The sequence below is a fragment of the Eimeria tenella genome, genomic scaffold (assembly GCF_000499545.2).
Source record: "Eimeria tenella Houghton genomic scaffold, Eth_scaff39, whole genome shotgun sequence".
In the NCBI taxonomy this organism is placed as follows: Eukaryota; Apicomplexa; class Conoidasida; order Eucoccidiorida; family Eimeriidae; genus Eimeria; species Eimeria tenella.
Genome location: NW_013543318.1, coordinates 59408 through 73313, shown reverse-complemented (window position 1 = coordinate 73313; position 13906 = coordinate 59408). Strand labels below are relative to the sequence as shown.

Below are 13906 nucleotides of genomic sequence, written 5' to 3'. Positions count from 1 at the left end.
TAAAGATAGGCAGAAATTACTTGATCGGCCTCTGTTTCCCCACTTTCTTTCACAGGGAAATTTAGTGACTCTCAGCTGAATACTGATTTCTGGGTATACTCTGGTGACCAAGCCACTACTGCCTTTATTTCCCTAGACAATGCAAGCTGCAGCCGCAAGCTCTTGCCGTGCGATGACAATCAGGTCCCCTTATAGGTTTTCATTTGGAGGAGCTGATTCGAGGCCAAACATTATTAGCCGTCTCGAACTCTACAGGCGTTCTTTGTCCGAGCTTTTGGCGCTAAAGGAGAAGCAGCCTCCAACAGACAGCGGAGCTCGATTACCTTGCCACTCTTCTACCCAGAAAACTGCCTCGCAATTCCTTGATACCCAGTTGATTTGGCGATCACGAAATGTTGCTATCAGCGGCTCTCACTGGAGGTGCCCTCGCAGTGTTAGAGGGTTTGCAACGAAACGCAAGAGGCTGGATGAATATGACTCTTATGAAGCAACAATCGACCCCAGGAAGGTCCCTCCCGATTTTTGCAGGGTGCCTATACACTTCCAGTCTGCAGGAGAGCTAAAAGACACCGTAACAATGGCTGGGCGCATGCGTCTAACCAACCCAAATTTCTGGATGCGCTGCAGTTCCGCTCTAAAAGACCATTCCGGGGCTTTCCGTGCAAGAGAACTCGTCGCTATTCTTAATGCCTACGCGAAAGCAAATTACAGGGATGTTTATCTGTTCAATTGTTTCTCTCAACTCGTCGCTCTGCAGGCGCATGACTGTCGCGCGTCAGACCTGGCAGTCGCTCTGCAGGCTTTTGCGAGACTTAACATCCACAACAGGCCGTTTTTTGACCTACTAGCACTGCAATGCATACGGAAGATGGAAGAGTTGGGCCCAAGAGGGATCGCCACTGCGGCGGCTGCTTATGGGGGTGTTCAGCATCACCATCCCTTGCTTTTCAGCAGACTCTGTGAGCACACAAAGGCACAGATTGAGACATTTTGCAACACAGACCTCATCCAAGTACTGTGGGCTTGTTCACGCGTCTCGTATCGGCACTTGGAGATGCTTAACCGCTGCGCAGACCAACTGATTTCTCGGTTGGCCACTTGCACTGTCGCGGAGACACTCTCAGCAGCACAGGCGTTTGCATCTTTGGGTTTCTACAGAGCTGACTTAGTGGGAAGCTTTTCGTCATTTTTAAAATCCAAAATATGTAGCATCCCAGTTCGCAGCCTTCCGCTGCTTCTGGAGGCATTCACGTCATTCGACCGGCTTGCGAGGGCGCACTCGGCCGAACATGGGAAGTCTGTGTCAGCGCATCAGGCGGGGACAGCTGATTCCTTGTCCGACAACGCTGATCTGTACAGAACGGCACTTCCAGCTATAGCTCGGGCTGCCATATGTTTTTCTTTCAGCGAGTTAGCTTCAGTGGATTCGGCTCTGCATTCAGTAGGCCTTAGGCATGATCTCTTGACGCGAGCGTTGCAGCAAGTGCTGCAACAGCAAGGCCCGTACTTAACCCCTGGGGAGTGCGTAGATATTTTGGTGCAAGTGGCCTCGCGAGGGGGGACCGGGAACAATGTTGCTGCGGCTGTAGCCATCAGGGCCCTTCTTTCCTCTCCTGAGAAAGTATGCAGCCTCCCCGACGCGTCAATCTTACAGATATTCAGGTCTCTGAAGAAGTTACAGTGCTCCGATTCCCTTGCTGTCCTTGCTTGGATCACTTTTGGAGATTCCGGCCCGGGATGCAAACGGTGTCATCTTAGGGGCGCTGAGCTGCTGGTCGCTCAACGCATTTTGTTGCAGTACTTCTCTGCGGGTAACTATTCCTTTAATGTTAAAACTTGCTGCATGCATTTCTGTACGCCCCAGCAGCTGCACGTACGGAAAACGTCTGTTCCCAGGTCCTGATCAGTGTTATTTCCGCTTGTTTGCAGAAGCTTTTGTAAATTCCTATTGCAAGGGCCGTTTCTTAGGTGCTTCGTGGAAAGCTGATGCCGATGGTACATCCCGGGCGCCTGTGGCTTCATTCAGCCCTCCTTCCGGGCAAAGTGATGCTCTGCAGAAGGAGGCAGTTGATCTTTACGCCTCAATTTTGGGTTATGCAAAAACTGCTGCGGCTGATGCATTAGTTCTGGCGCTTTGTCGCTACAGCGCAGACCCTGGTGTCGGCTTGTGGCTTGAGCTGCTAATGGAAGGACGCCTAAAAAGTCAGTTGCCTTTTCATACGGCAAAATTTGGAAAGCCGTAGAACTGCTTGTCGCCGATACCGATACGTTTTACGACCAATACATGAAGTGTGGGAAGCGAAGCAAGGACTTGAGTGGCGGGCTGACCCGTTGCTTTTTGTTGGTGTGTGGTGTGTTTCTACAGCAGCAGACCCCGAGTTGCTGCCTGCGCTTCTGGTGGAGCTGGCACGATTGCAGAAAGAACGAGAGGCTGCAGAGGAAGCCGGTAACTCTGTGAGAATTATTTTTCACATCCCTCGTTTTAAGCCTACTGGCAGCGAGTGTTATTCCTCGTTAGATGCTTCAAGGGGTGCAAAACGAAAACTCAAGTTCCTTGATAACCAGGGAGGAAACTGGTCCCGTGGTCTTGGGTTTACTCGCACCCCGAGATTTATTGTGGCTGGGGACAGCCTTCATGTGTCGCCATTTGAATGCTGAGTTGCCGCTTCCACAGGAATACTTTATTTGTGGTTCGTTAGCAAAGGGAGGTAAAGCAGCCGTATGCAGACGTTTTGCACCGTTAACTCATCTTTGGAATCCAGGATGGGGCGAAGCACACAGGAAATACTTGTTGACGCTTGTTTGTCTTTACAGACTACGTTTGAACCATGGAATTCTTCAGACGTCTACCCCGGCTCCCACTTTCCTCCAATTCCTTCATCAGATCAGCTGTCGCAGTGTTTCTGTCAGGTTGCTTGCCTTCTTATGGAATCGCCTTTAGCTGAAGTGGCTGGAGATGCTGAACACCAATTGCCGTTGTCTGGGCAACCTGAGGAAGCGCAGAAAGTGGTCCTCTATCGACGGCTTTCCGTGGCTGCAGCAGGTAGCGCAGCAAAAGCTGTGCGCTCTCACCCCCAACCTGAGATCGCACGGCGGTATGCTAGGAAGCTCTCTGATATGGTGTGCTTGAGGCTTGCAGAGGTGTGTTAAGCTTTCGTGATGCATTGCTTTTTCTCCCTTTAGATACTATGCAGAAACACAGGAACGGTAGATCCTATTCAGGCTTTGTGATTGATGAACGGCCCTTAGTGAAAGTGGCCGCGAAAAGCGACTCCTCCACAGTGACATTGTCATGTTTTTGGTTTTTGCAGGATAGTTTTCCAGGAGAAGCTGTTGATACTGCAGGTTCTTGCCGTGCCCACCACTTCCGACAGGAGGCAAAATGTTTGGCGCGGCTGCTGCAGACTTTCGTGACTCTAGGGGCAAATGTCCCATCGGAGCTTCTACGGTGGGGCTTCTACATTTACTGTCCCATACAAAGTATTTTGCGTTCTGCAGAATTTGCTTCGCGAGAAATGAAGGAAGGTTTTACGTCTGAAATTTCGCTTAAGCGCAAAGAGTTTCACTCGCGTCTCTGTTATGCCGTGCAGCGAGCTTGCTCCTCGCCTGAAGTTCATGGAAGGGAAAGATATCTTGTCAGTTCTGCGATTAATTTCCCAGCAACCCGCGGAATGTGCCTTTCGCCATCACCTTGCATGCGCCGTCGATTTACGCTTTCGGGACCTGAAGAGTTGGAGGCAACTGAATGAGCTTCGTGTAAGATTCACGCTGTGGCACGTCTGTTAGTGAGGCACACCGATCCCCGTATAGGCGTGAGTAGAGTTGTGGGTAATCAAGTACGTGGTTAAGATTTGTTTTTTTTCGTTCCTCCTATAGTTTCCTTCATGGAGTGACATACAGACGGGCTGAACTCTGTGGGGACGTCTCTATGCAGTTGCGCGACTTTTGACTCTCTGCGCATAAGCGGAAGCGCTGTTGGAACACACTTGGTTTCGTCAGAACTGGTTTATATAATATTTGCATTATGCGATATATAATATTTGCATCATGCAGGAGCTCTGTGTTGCTCTGAAGCTGGCAGTGGATGATGACATCGCTGAACAAGAGGCTGATGTTTCTCGGTACCAGTCAGCAGAAGACCCTGAGGAGGTAAGCCTGCGAGGAGGCACTCAGGCACTCAGTTTGCTGACAGAGCTGTGAAGCATCGCTAATGTACGATTTGTTTGGCTGATCTTGTCATGGCCGTAGGAATACATACCAACTTTAGCTGATGCCATGTGCGAATTGCAAGAGGACGCTTCATGAGACGCGGCCTGCAGCACTTTTCGCCATCAAGGGTGGAGATTTGACAGTGGATGGTGGGGTGTGCTGGCTGCTGGTATTATGCCACGCAGCCAACTTCGTCAGTTCCGTACAACTGCTCTCTACTCAGAAGAGTGGAGTGCACGCGCATCAGGTTGCGATCTAGTGTGTCGACGCATTGGCTAGGATGACTACAATAGAGTGACTGCAGTCGCTTCGAGGGCGGAGCCAAGTTTACATATCGCATTCCAGGGACTGGGCACGGCCCTCCATAAGAATGAATGCTCAGCTCTACAGTTTTTGAATATGTGAATAATTGAGGGTCAGTTACACTGACTACGGCGTATTATTTGGGTGCGCAGTTCCTAATTATCCTTATTCGTCCATATAACTGCAATCAGCTCAAGTGCTCCTTATTTATCTGCATTTTCCATGCTTAGAACACATGGCTTGCATACTGTTTTCGCTCTGCTATGTCGGTGGAAATTAACGCGAATTGAGACGCAGTCCCTTGATGGGCTGTCTCCGAGTGTCACGATCTAGCCACTCGAGCTCCGGGCCTTCCGGTTCATCATATGTAGGGCCAGTGCCTCACGCCTGCCCACCATTTTGTAAGGTTAGCCTGTACTAATCGCTTGCTCGTTTTTCACGGTGACTACTTACATCGAATGGACAGCACTGTAGAGAGCCCTCTCGACTTTGTGTGCTGGAAGAGTGTCGTTGTTGAAGGGGTGTGTAAAGGTTATTGAACGCCTTTCATGTTACCAGCAAAGGAGTTCAAAAAGACATTTTTTTGAGAAAATGAGACCGAACTTGAGGAGAGGCCGGTTCCCCAAGGGGTTGCGCCCCTTTAGGCAACGTTGGCAAGGCCAGAATGAGGCTCTGGTTAAGAGCAACGTTGGAACGTAGCCTTCTAGCTAACAAAGTCTATGTAGAGAAGTCTTACTCCCCCTTCGAAAGCACATCGGGCCATAAAGCGGGAGGAAGAGAAAAAATCTGTATAAGTGGCCGCTGGGCATCTACTTCGTTCCACTGGGGAGTTGGGGTTCTACCGTTGCCAGTTGCGCCCCACTACTTAACTGTTGTGTTCCGGCATCCTCGGAATTTGCAGAGTTCATTTAAAATGACGCTTACTCTATGAGAACTTTATTCCATTAATTTTTAGGCCCGCTGCAGACGTCATATTTTGAGACGCAGCTTCGGTCGCCAGCAGAACCTGTTCTCCCCACACCAGTCCCAGTTCCAAATAGTCCGTAAAAAACTCTCAAAACAAATCGTTGAACCATAAGAATGCACATGGCTTAGTGGCTCCTGGTTCGGCCGAAGTGCATAGCTCATCGAATCTCCTCTTTTTGGAGATTTTCCGCCTGTAGGGACGGGGAGATAGTTGGGGCGGTCCCCAGTCCCCATAGGGAAGGAACACTCAGTTGAGCTAGGAAAGACACCCACGAACTTGCTTTATTTGTGTCCAAAAGTTGACCTTTCAAATAGTTTGCAAAAAATTGCGTGTCTACTCGTATAGTCTGCAATTGCTCTGTAGAACATTCATTGAGATCACTCAGCACCCGCAGCAGCTTGCAGCATCGGTGGTCTCGGACTTCTGGAAATTGCCAACAACTTATTCGTTTCCTTCGCTACAGATAAAAATAATGTTTCTGTACATTTTGTAACAGCAGGATTCTTTGGTCTTGCTTCGTTCCGAGGATGTCAACTTGAAAGGCACACTTACGTAAATATTCTGCGGTTCGATTGTACGCGATTGTGCAGGACACACCGTGAATAACGACGCACGCTGAGTATTTTGAATAAAATTTTGTTGTTTAAGCACTCATTTTGCGGCCTGATCCCTGTCGTTCAAGGTCCATGTCTTCTGATTTAGCATGCTTACGAGTTGAAAGGCGATAATGCTGCCTGGGACAGCATGATGCAGAATAATCCCCACTGTTCAGTATAAGAGTTGAGTAGCATCTTAAGTAACAATTTTTTGGGTCCAGTGATATTATGGCCATGCTCTGCTTTTGTTGCGTGCTGTATACCAACTGTCATTACTGTTGGCCATTACTGTTGACCTTCAGACGGCATTGCAGTGCAGTGATGTCCACGGTTCACACCGGACATGCATTGCTCAGCCAAAAAGCTTCAAAATAGCCCTTGCCAATCTAGTTTCTGAAGAAAGTGTCACTAAGCTTCTCTTTCAATTTTCTCATCTCGTTTTCTATTCCTCTTCTTTCTTCCTCAAGATGATACGCAGCTCGATAGTCGCGACCTCTACTGTCGCAGTCCTCTTCGCAGTGTCAACTAGTAAATGCCTTCCGGTTGAAGCTGAAATGCAGTTCAATCATAGCATTCCTCTTGACGGAGAAAATATTGCCGTTCAAGACCTTAAACTATCAGAAGAACTGAGGAGCCGCCCGCAACAGGCTCCTTCACCGCTGACGAGACTTGGAATCATATTCGTAGCATTGGCCTTAGGCTTTGCTGCTATTCTGTGCTATACTTCATTCAAAAGTCACTCAAGAGGTAGAACAAATGCCATTACCGGCAGAAGATTGGCAACCAGGGGAACAGTTTCGTGTCCTGTGAGTCGGACCTCATTATAGAGAAGGAATGGCGCTCACGTAGATGCGCTAGATATGCATCTAAAGTTCGATGGTGTCGACACAGGCGGAGGGTTTTTTTCTTGCATATGCTGGGCTTCAACAGTTTCACGGGCTTGCAAGCGCTGCGACCTATCAAAGACAATCACTCGTCATTTTTTCATGTGCTTTGAAGGCACAATTTAATCTTCTGGTTGAGCACATGTCAATGCTAATGTGCTTTTGTTACACACTGAAGCGGATGTTTCCCAGGTGTTTCGCATTCACTAACAGACACCTACGGCTACGACGAAACGGAGTATAGGTCTCGAGAACCTGAAGGTTACTGAATGCTACTTCACACTACTCGCATCTTTACAAGAAACAAGGCAAAATATACAGGACAGAATGATAGTGCTGTAAAGGGTCAATCGACATGGCCAGAATAAGCGTGGCCTTATGGATAAAACGCGGCCCATGGCAAGGTGCAAGCACCCACGCTACAAAAATACACAGATATAGATGCAGGTATGTACACTGAAACCAAAACGAGCCTTTAACAAGCAGCTAGCCTCCATGTGCCAGATGCGTTGATTTGTTTAGCGATTCCCCAGATGCCCATTGTTGTCTAAGGGAATACATTTTGCACCTGCTGGAAATGCATACCCAACCGCTGAGTCATATGCTAGAATGGCGCGTTACAGAGCTCTTTAGAACTCTGCATTTCAAGGATGTACGTAAATATATACTGGTGAAAGACGCCGTGCTTGTCCGAAATTGGAGTAGGCGCTTTAAAACTTTCTAAAAGAAGCTCGGAAAAGGCAGAGCTGCAGCGCCGATGTAACTCGCCTGATCCACCGTTTATTAATAGGGGAGCAATTTTGCATGGGTCCACTGCGCAAGCACTCAGTGGAGATGGGACTACAGTGATGCTGGGTAACATGAAACCACTGAATAGAAATACAATACACCACACACTTTGACATGGAGATGTTTTTTGAGTAGAGATATTAACCGAACACTGACACCTGGAAGTAGAAGAATCCACAGATTAATCTAATAATCGCACCAAGAGATACTTCGAAATGGAGGCGGCCACTTCCATAGTACGTATCACACTGACAGAAGTCCTCTGCTTTGCAAACGATCTTTACAGGACATAAGCAAGAGATGCGCGCAGCTTCTAGGCAGGGTTTTAATATCTTAGTAACAGTACGTGGAGTGATCAGGCGGAGAACCAGTTCCATTAATCTGCTTGATGGTGCAAGAAGTGTATGATGACTGGGCAGGAAGTGCGCTCGGCAGCCAACGCAGGCACGAAATCAAGGGAGTAGAAATTTATTAAAACTCCTATGCGGCAGATATTGCTAGCGGATTTTGGAGAATGATTTTACACGATGAGCTGGAAACATTGTGGTGAGGCTCCACATTTGAAGTATGAAAAAAAGTGATGTAAAAAATATTGCATTTCTGTTAATATTGCATTTCTGTTAGCTCATTTTGCATGCTTTGACAGATGGCTAAGATTTGAAATAGATGTAACACGACAGATATGAATGTCGATGCTTTAGAGTTTTCCACCTTTCTTGAATGCCAGTGCAGAATGTAAATAGTGTTATGCCAGCACTATACACGAAGATGGGACATGAACGCAGTGTACATCTCTTTTAGTGTAGAGCGTGGCCTGTAGAACTAGTAAGCATGAGCATCCAGAGAATGGAAACGGCGGGTGAACATTTTTCTCCAGATTGTGGGTAGCATACTCGCACGAGTCACCAAATGTTCTTTTTTTTTGCTTTTGAGCTAAACCAAATGAGTTGCCACACGAGGCGTTGCATATGGCAGCCTACAACCTCGCGCTCACTGATCCCTTCAGTAGAATCGTGCATGAAATGGCAGGCTTTCCAAGATCTTCTGGCAATTTCTGCTAGAAACATGGATGCCAGTTTCCCTTACCAATAATTGCATGTGGAAAGCAAAGAAGTAACAAGTTTCCCCTTATTCTTTACGTGAGCTACACGTGTCACACGACTTTCATTTAATTTAACTTTGTGACTCCGTGCTTGAATAGGAAGGGCGAGTGACGATCATCTGCAAAATCATGCTACTCAACGACGTGGGCAGCGCAGTATACCAGGGGAATTCAAGTGCGCGAACTATGCATGTGTCTTGGGCATGAGACGGTCTTAATGATGCAGTATACAGGGTGAACCCAAATGCACGAACTATACTATTTTCTTTGCGTTTGGTAAAAGGCAAACGTTGGCAGGAAGTATGTGTATGCAATTCGCAGGTGCAGCTTAAAACCGTTTCCTTGGAAGGAGCCTGAAGGCTTATCAGCGAAACAAGACGGATGTATTGGGTTGCTTATCAGTTTTGCAAGCGAATGGTGGCAAACTAGGTGAAAAAGAGCTTGCGAGTCCAACTTTAACCAAGGGCACTATTGAGAAAGTACCGTGTGGACAAAGCTGGTGAGAAAAGCACTGCGCTGTTTACGTAGTTCTAATGCCTTAATATGCGTGCATCCACCAATCAGAGACAGCCGTTTCTCGAAAAATTTAGTATGTGCTCTGGAGGCTTTTACGCAGACAAGGGAACTAATGCATGCGTTAAGCGTGGAAGTGTGGCAACTACCTTGCGTGCTTTCATCATCCGAGCGGTTATTGTTTAAGGATACAGTGGCAGCACTATAATGGCTGAACAGACGACTTTAGACTAGGAATTTGAAAATAATGTGGCCCTTGGTCAGCAACGGGCGTTCGTAAAGGCAACAAGTACAGCAGATAAAAACATCAGATGAGCGGACTGTCCAAGTGAGGCAGCCCAGCAGTACCTATCTGCTTGGGGGCGCTACAGCGGAGTACACAGATGGTGAGATGAACAGGCGCCAATGGCATCCGATTTTGCAGCTGTGAGGTAAATGTGGGCACGTGAACAGCAACTAGCCGGTTAAAAAGTGAAGTAATCATATCGCCATCCACTTTACAAGCATTCCTGAGGTACCACGGAGCCTGCACGGAAATCACCGGAACTCATTTGGAATCTGTCTTCATGTGCAAATCTCGTGCAAATACAAGATGGATCGAGCAGTTGGGCTGCCGAACTCGGCGAGGCACATGTACGGTCCTTGCGCGAATGCTTGTGAACGATGTTGAGTTGCACGTACCCTGGATGAACTACCGCAAGATGACAGGGAAAGAGCACACGATTTTGTCAATAAGGACGGGTGGCTTCCTCATGCTGCAAACCGGGTCTGTTGATTCGTTTGGCAGTGTTGCGAACACGTAATCATGGTTTGAGAGCGAATATGGTGGATTTGGAGGATACTGGTCTAGCAGGGAATCCCTTTGGTAGACGTATGTGGAGGTTGATGGAACGAACTACGCTAGCTTTTTGCAACTTTGGCGTTCACACAGCTCTGGTGATCCTAGATGGCACCTTTGCCGAGGCGGAAATAAAATTCCTTCTGTGCACTTCGCACAAGAATTCAGCATGTCACGATTCACAGGCAAGGCACTTGAATTGCTAACTGCATGCATCGAGTTACAGTTAGATTGAACGTTTTAAGGAGGTATGTGTCGATTGCTGATGATAGGGTTGGGCTATTCGGCGCAAAGCAACATACTGGCACTCCGCTTTTGTGACGCTAGCACGGTGTACTTGACAAGCAATGCTCTTGCGAACTGGAAAGAATGCTCTGAGGAATGCGGCGATCGTGCGTCTAGTGATATGCGCCGTGCCGATGTGACGAGCCAGGTGCACAGTTTGACGTGCTAGGATTGAAGTTGTTACCGACAAACTGACTGCTTTTGGTGGATTGCACCGACTTTAACTTAGGCAGGAGCCAAAACGGGGACACTGCACGCTCGACGATGAAGATAGGAAACCAACATCACGCGTACCCAAGAAGGGCAAACAAGTGCGTTGCGACTGGGCTTCCAGAGACGGCATCGTTGTTGCAGAGTAAAGTAAATTTCCTAAGGGCGATTAGGGAAGCATAAGAGGATGCCGTGACACGATGCGCATTTTGCTCGCGTGTTGTTAGCCTGAGCTTTTCTGAAAGCGCTACGCGTGTTTTTGTCGTGACCAAGCGCCAGCAAGCTACGACGTTTGAAGGCGGACTCTAGTGCTGCGTTGTTGATGGCTTCAGCAATTAGGTTTGGTCTGTTAATCACACCAGTGCATAGCGTTGATGCGGCTGTGGTGGTAGTACCGAGGATGAGCGGAGGAAGGTGGATTTTTCTGACGTGGTGCATGAAAGGTGAATTTTGACAGAGAGTAAGCGTTAGAGTCAGTGAAGGCGTTTTGAAGGGCTATGGAGCAATTTGAGTAGCACTGGGTAGGGTGCGGCTGGGAGTGGTGGAAGATGACGGATCTTTCGTGAGTGTTGTTTGGGATTTGACAGCTGTACAGCGACGGGAGGAACAGCGGATGTGGCGGCATATGGAGACGCGGGTTTCGCGGTGCAGGCGCTCAGGTATGAAGCTGTGAAGGAACTGCGATGCGGCACGTAATTGTTGACATTTGAGTATCGTCGAGGGACACGACATCACGTGCACCTGGCTGTAGCGAGCTTTGGCACAGCATGTTTTCCGAGGATGGTGGGCCTGAGCGGCGACGGGAGTGAAGTGCGTTCTGCGCGACTGCGCTTGCATTACACGTTTGAGCTGCTTGGTTTGTCCTGCTTTGCGACGCATGTGGTGTTTCTGTGGGAGTGCTGCAGAGCTTGAAGTGGCGAGTATGAATGTTGTGTTTGTAATCGGCATGTACTGGACATTGGCAGGAAGTACGCTCGAGCGTGGTGGCGACGACGACGGTGTGTTTATTGGCAGCATCAAGCGATGGAAGAGCAAGAGCATGCTGGTGCTTGCAGAGGTTGCGAAGAAGATGTCGAGTCCTCTTTGTGGCTGCTTTGGTTTGCTTCTATTTGGCGGAGACAGGTCACAAAGGCACAGACGTCGGAATCGGTAGGCTTTGGCGATGCTGCTCTGGCTTGGGAGACGTGTGGTAGACGTAGGCTTTGCTAAAGTCTTTGAGGCGAACCATAGTGAGATTTCGAATGTCAGAGTGCGGGACGTGTGTGTGAGCATCTGCTGATCCGAGGCGTAACGCGAGTCGACGATGAGGCGAATATCTTCATATGCAAGTGCGTGGATTGTGCATGATCAGCGTGATGCTTTTCAGAATGTAGGTGTGGAGTGCAGGTCTTGGCAGGGCTATGCTGTTCGGAGTGAAGCGGCGTACTCGCATCCCGTGTGTGTGTTGATTAGGACGTTTTGGTCGGTACCCAGTGGCGACGGGAGACAGAAAAATGGGTGTGAGGAAGACGAGGGCCGCTTGTGGAGTGAAGGGCGGCATGCTGATGCGCCACTTGCGGTGTTTGAAGTGCCTGCAGTGCAGGTGGTGCTGGCATATGACGTGCATTTGTCTGTTTGTGCGGGCTTGGATTTGGCGAGGAGGCATTTGCGAGGAGATTGCATGTTCAATGGCGATAATGACGCCGAGAGGATACGACGTTTGAAGGCGGACTCTAGTGCTGCGTTGTTGATGGCTTCAGCAATTAGGTTTGGTCTGTTAATCACACCAGTGCATAGCGTTGATGCGGCTGTGGTGGTAGTATCGAGGATGAGGGGAGGAACGTGGATTTTTCTGACGTGGTGCATGAAAGGTGAATTTTGACAGCCAGTAAGCGTTAGAGTCAGTGAAGGCGTTTTGAAGCGATATGGAGCAATTTGAGTAGCACTGGGTAGGGTGCGGCTGGGAGTGGTGGAAGATGACGGATCTTTCGTGAGTGTTGTTTGGGATTTGACAGCTGTACAGCGACGGGAGGAACAGCGGATGTGGCGGCATATGGAGACGCGGGTTTCGCGGTGCAGGCGCTCAGGTATGAAGCTGTGAAGGAACTGCGATGCGGCACGTAATTGTTGACATTTGAGTATCGTCGAGGGACACGACATCACGTGCACCTGGCTGTAGCGAGCTTTGGCACAGCATATTTTCCGAGGATGGTGGGCCTGAGCGGCGACGGGAGTGAAGTGCGTTCTGCGCGACTGCGCTTGCATTCCACGTTTGAGCTGCTTGGTTTGTCCTGCTTTGCGACGCATGTGGTGTTTCTGTGGGAGTGCTGCAGAGCTTGAAGTGGCGAGTATGAATGTTGTGTTTGTAATCGGCATGTACTGGACATTGGCAGGAAGTACGCTCGAGCGTGGTGGCGACGACGACGGTGTGTTTATTGCCAGCATCAAGCGATGGAAGGGCAAGAGCATGCTGGTGCTTGCAGAGGTTGCGAAGAAGATGTCGAGTCCTCTTTGTGGCTGCTTTGGTTTGCTTCTATTTGGCGGAGACAGGTCACAAAGGCACAGACGTCGGAATCGGTTGGCTTTGGCGATGCTGCTCTGGCTTGGGAGACGTGTGGTAGACGTAGGCTTTGCTAAAGTCTTTGAGGCGAACCATAGTGAGATTTCGAATGTCAGAGTGCGGGACGTGTGTGTGAGCATCTGCTGATCCGAGGCGTAACGCGAGTTGATGATGAGGCGAATATCTTCATATGCAAGTGCGTGGATTGTGCATGATCAGCGTGATGCTTTTCAGAATGTAGGTGTGGAGTGCAGGTCTTGGCAGGGCTATGCTGTTCGGAGTGAAGCGGCGTACTCGCATCCCGTGTGTGTGTTGATTAGGACGTTTTGGTCGGTACCCAGTGGCGACGGGAGACAGAAAAATGGGTGTGAGGAAGACGAGGGCCGCTTGTGGAGTGAAGGGCGGCATGCTGATGCGCCACTTGCGGTGTTTGAAGTGCCTGCAGTGCAGGTGGTGCTGGCATATGACGTGCATTTGTCTGCTTGTGCGGGCTTGGATTTGGCGAGGAGGCGTTTGCGAGGAGATTGGATGTTCAAAGGTGATAATGTCGGCAAGTTAGCATTTTGCGTAGTTGCGAGTGCAAATGAGCCTGTGAATGTCGACGCATAGGCAACGCCATGCGGGCCGGAAAGTGAATTAGTGTTGCACGCAGCAGTTGTGCAAGGAAGCAA

General features: G+C 49.1%; 3 protein-coding genes across 3 annotated transcripts; 2 read left to right on the top strand and 1 right to left on the bottom strand.

The window, feature by feature from the left end:
• Positions 1 to 139: 139 nt before the first annotated feature.
• Positions 140 to 4305, top strand: ETH_00007335 (uncharacterized protein; the record flags this gene model as incomplete). Its single annotated transcript, XM_013376656.1, has 8 exons — positions 140 to 1811; positions 1930 to 2202; positions 2366 to 2454; positions 2815 to 3141; positions 3312 to 3448; positions 3591 to 3756; positions 4054 to 4149; positions 4249 to 4305. The coding sequence occupies 8 exons, from the start codon at positions 140 to 142 to the stop codon at positions 4303 to 4305; spliced, it is 2817 nt and encodes a 938-aa protein (XP_013232110.1).
• Positions 4306 to 10013: 5708 nt separating this feature from the next.
• On the top strand, positions 10014 to 10845 carry ETH_00007330 (uncharacterized protein; the record flags this gene model as incomplete). The annotated part of the gene is made up of 2 exons (XM_013376655.1): positions 10014 to 10129; positions 10716 to 10845. 2 exons carry the CDS (start codon positions 10014 to 10016, stop codon positions 10843 to 10845), a joined length of 246 nt encoding a protein of 81 aa, XP_013232109.1.
• Positions 10846 to 11191: 346 nt separating this feature from the next.
• ETH_00007325 (uncharacterized protein) lies at positions 11192 to 11968 on the bottom strand (the record flags this gene model as incomplete). The annotated part of the gene is made up of 1 exon (XM_013376654.1): positions 11192 to 11968. One exon carries the CDS (start codon positions 11966 to 11968, stop codon positions 11192 to 11194), a length of 777 nt encoding a protein of 258 aa, XP_013232108.1.
• Between the last annotated feature and the right edge of the window lie 1938 nt (positions 11969 to 13906).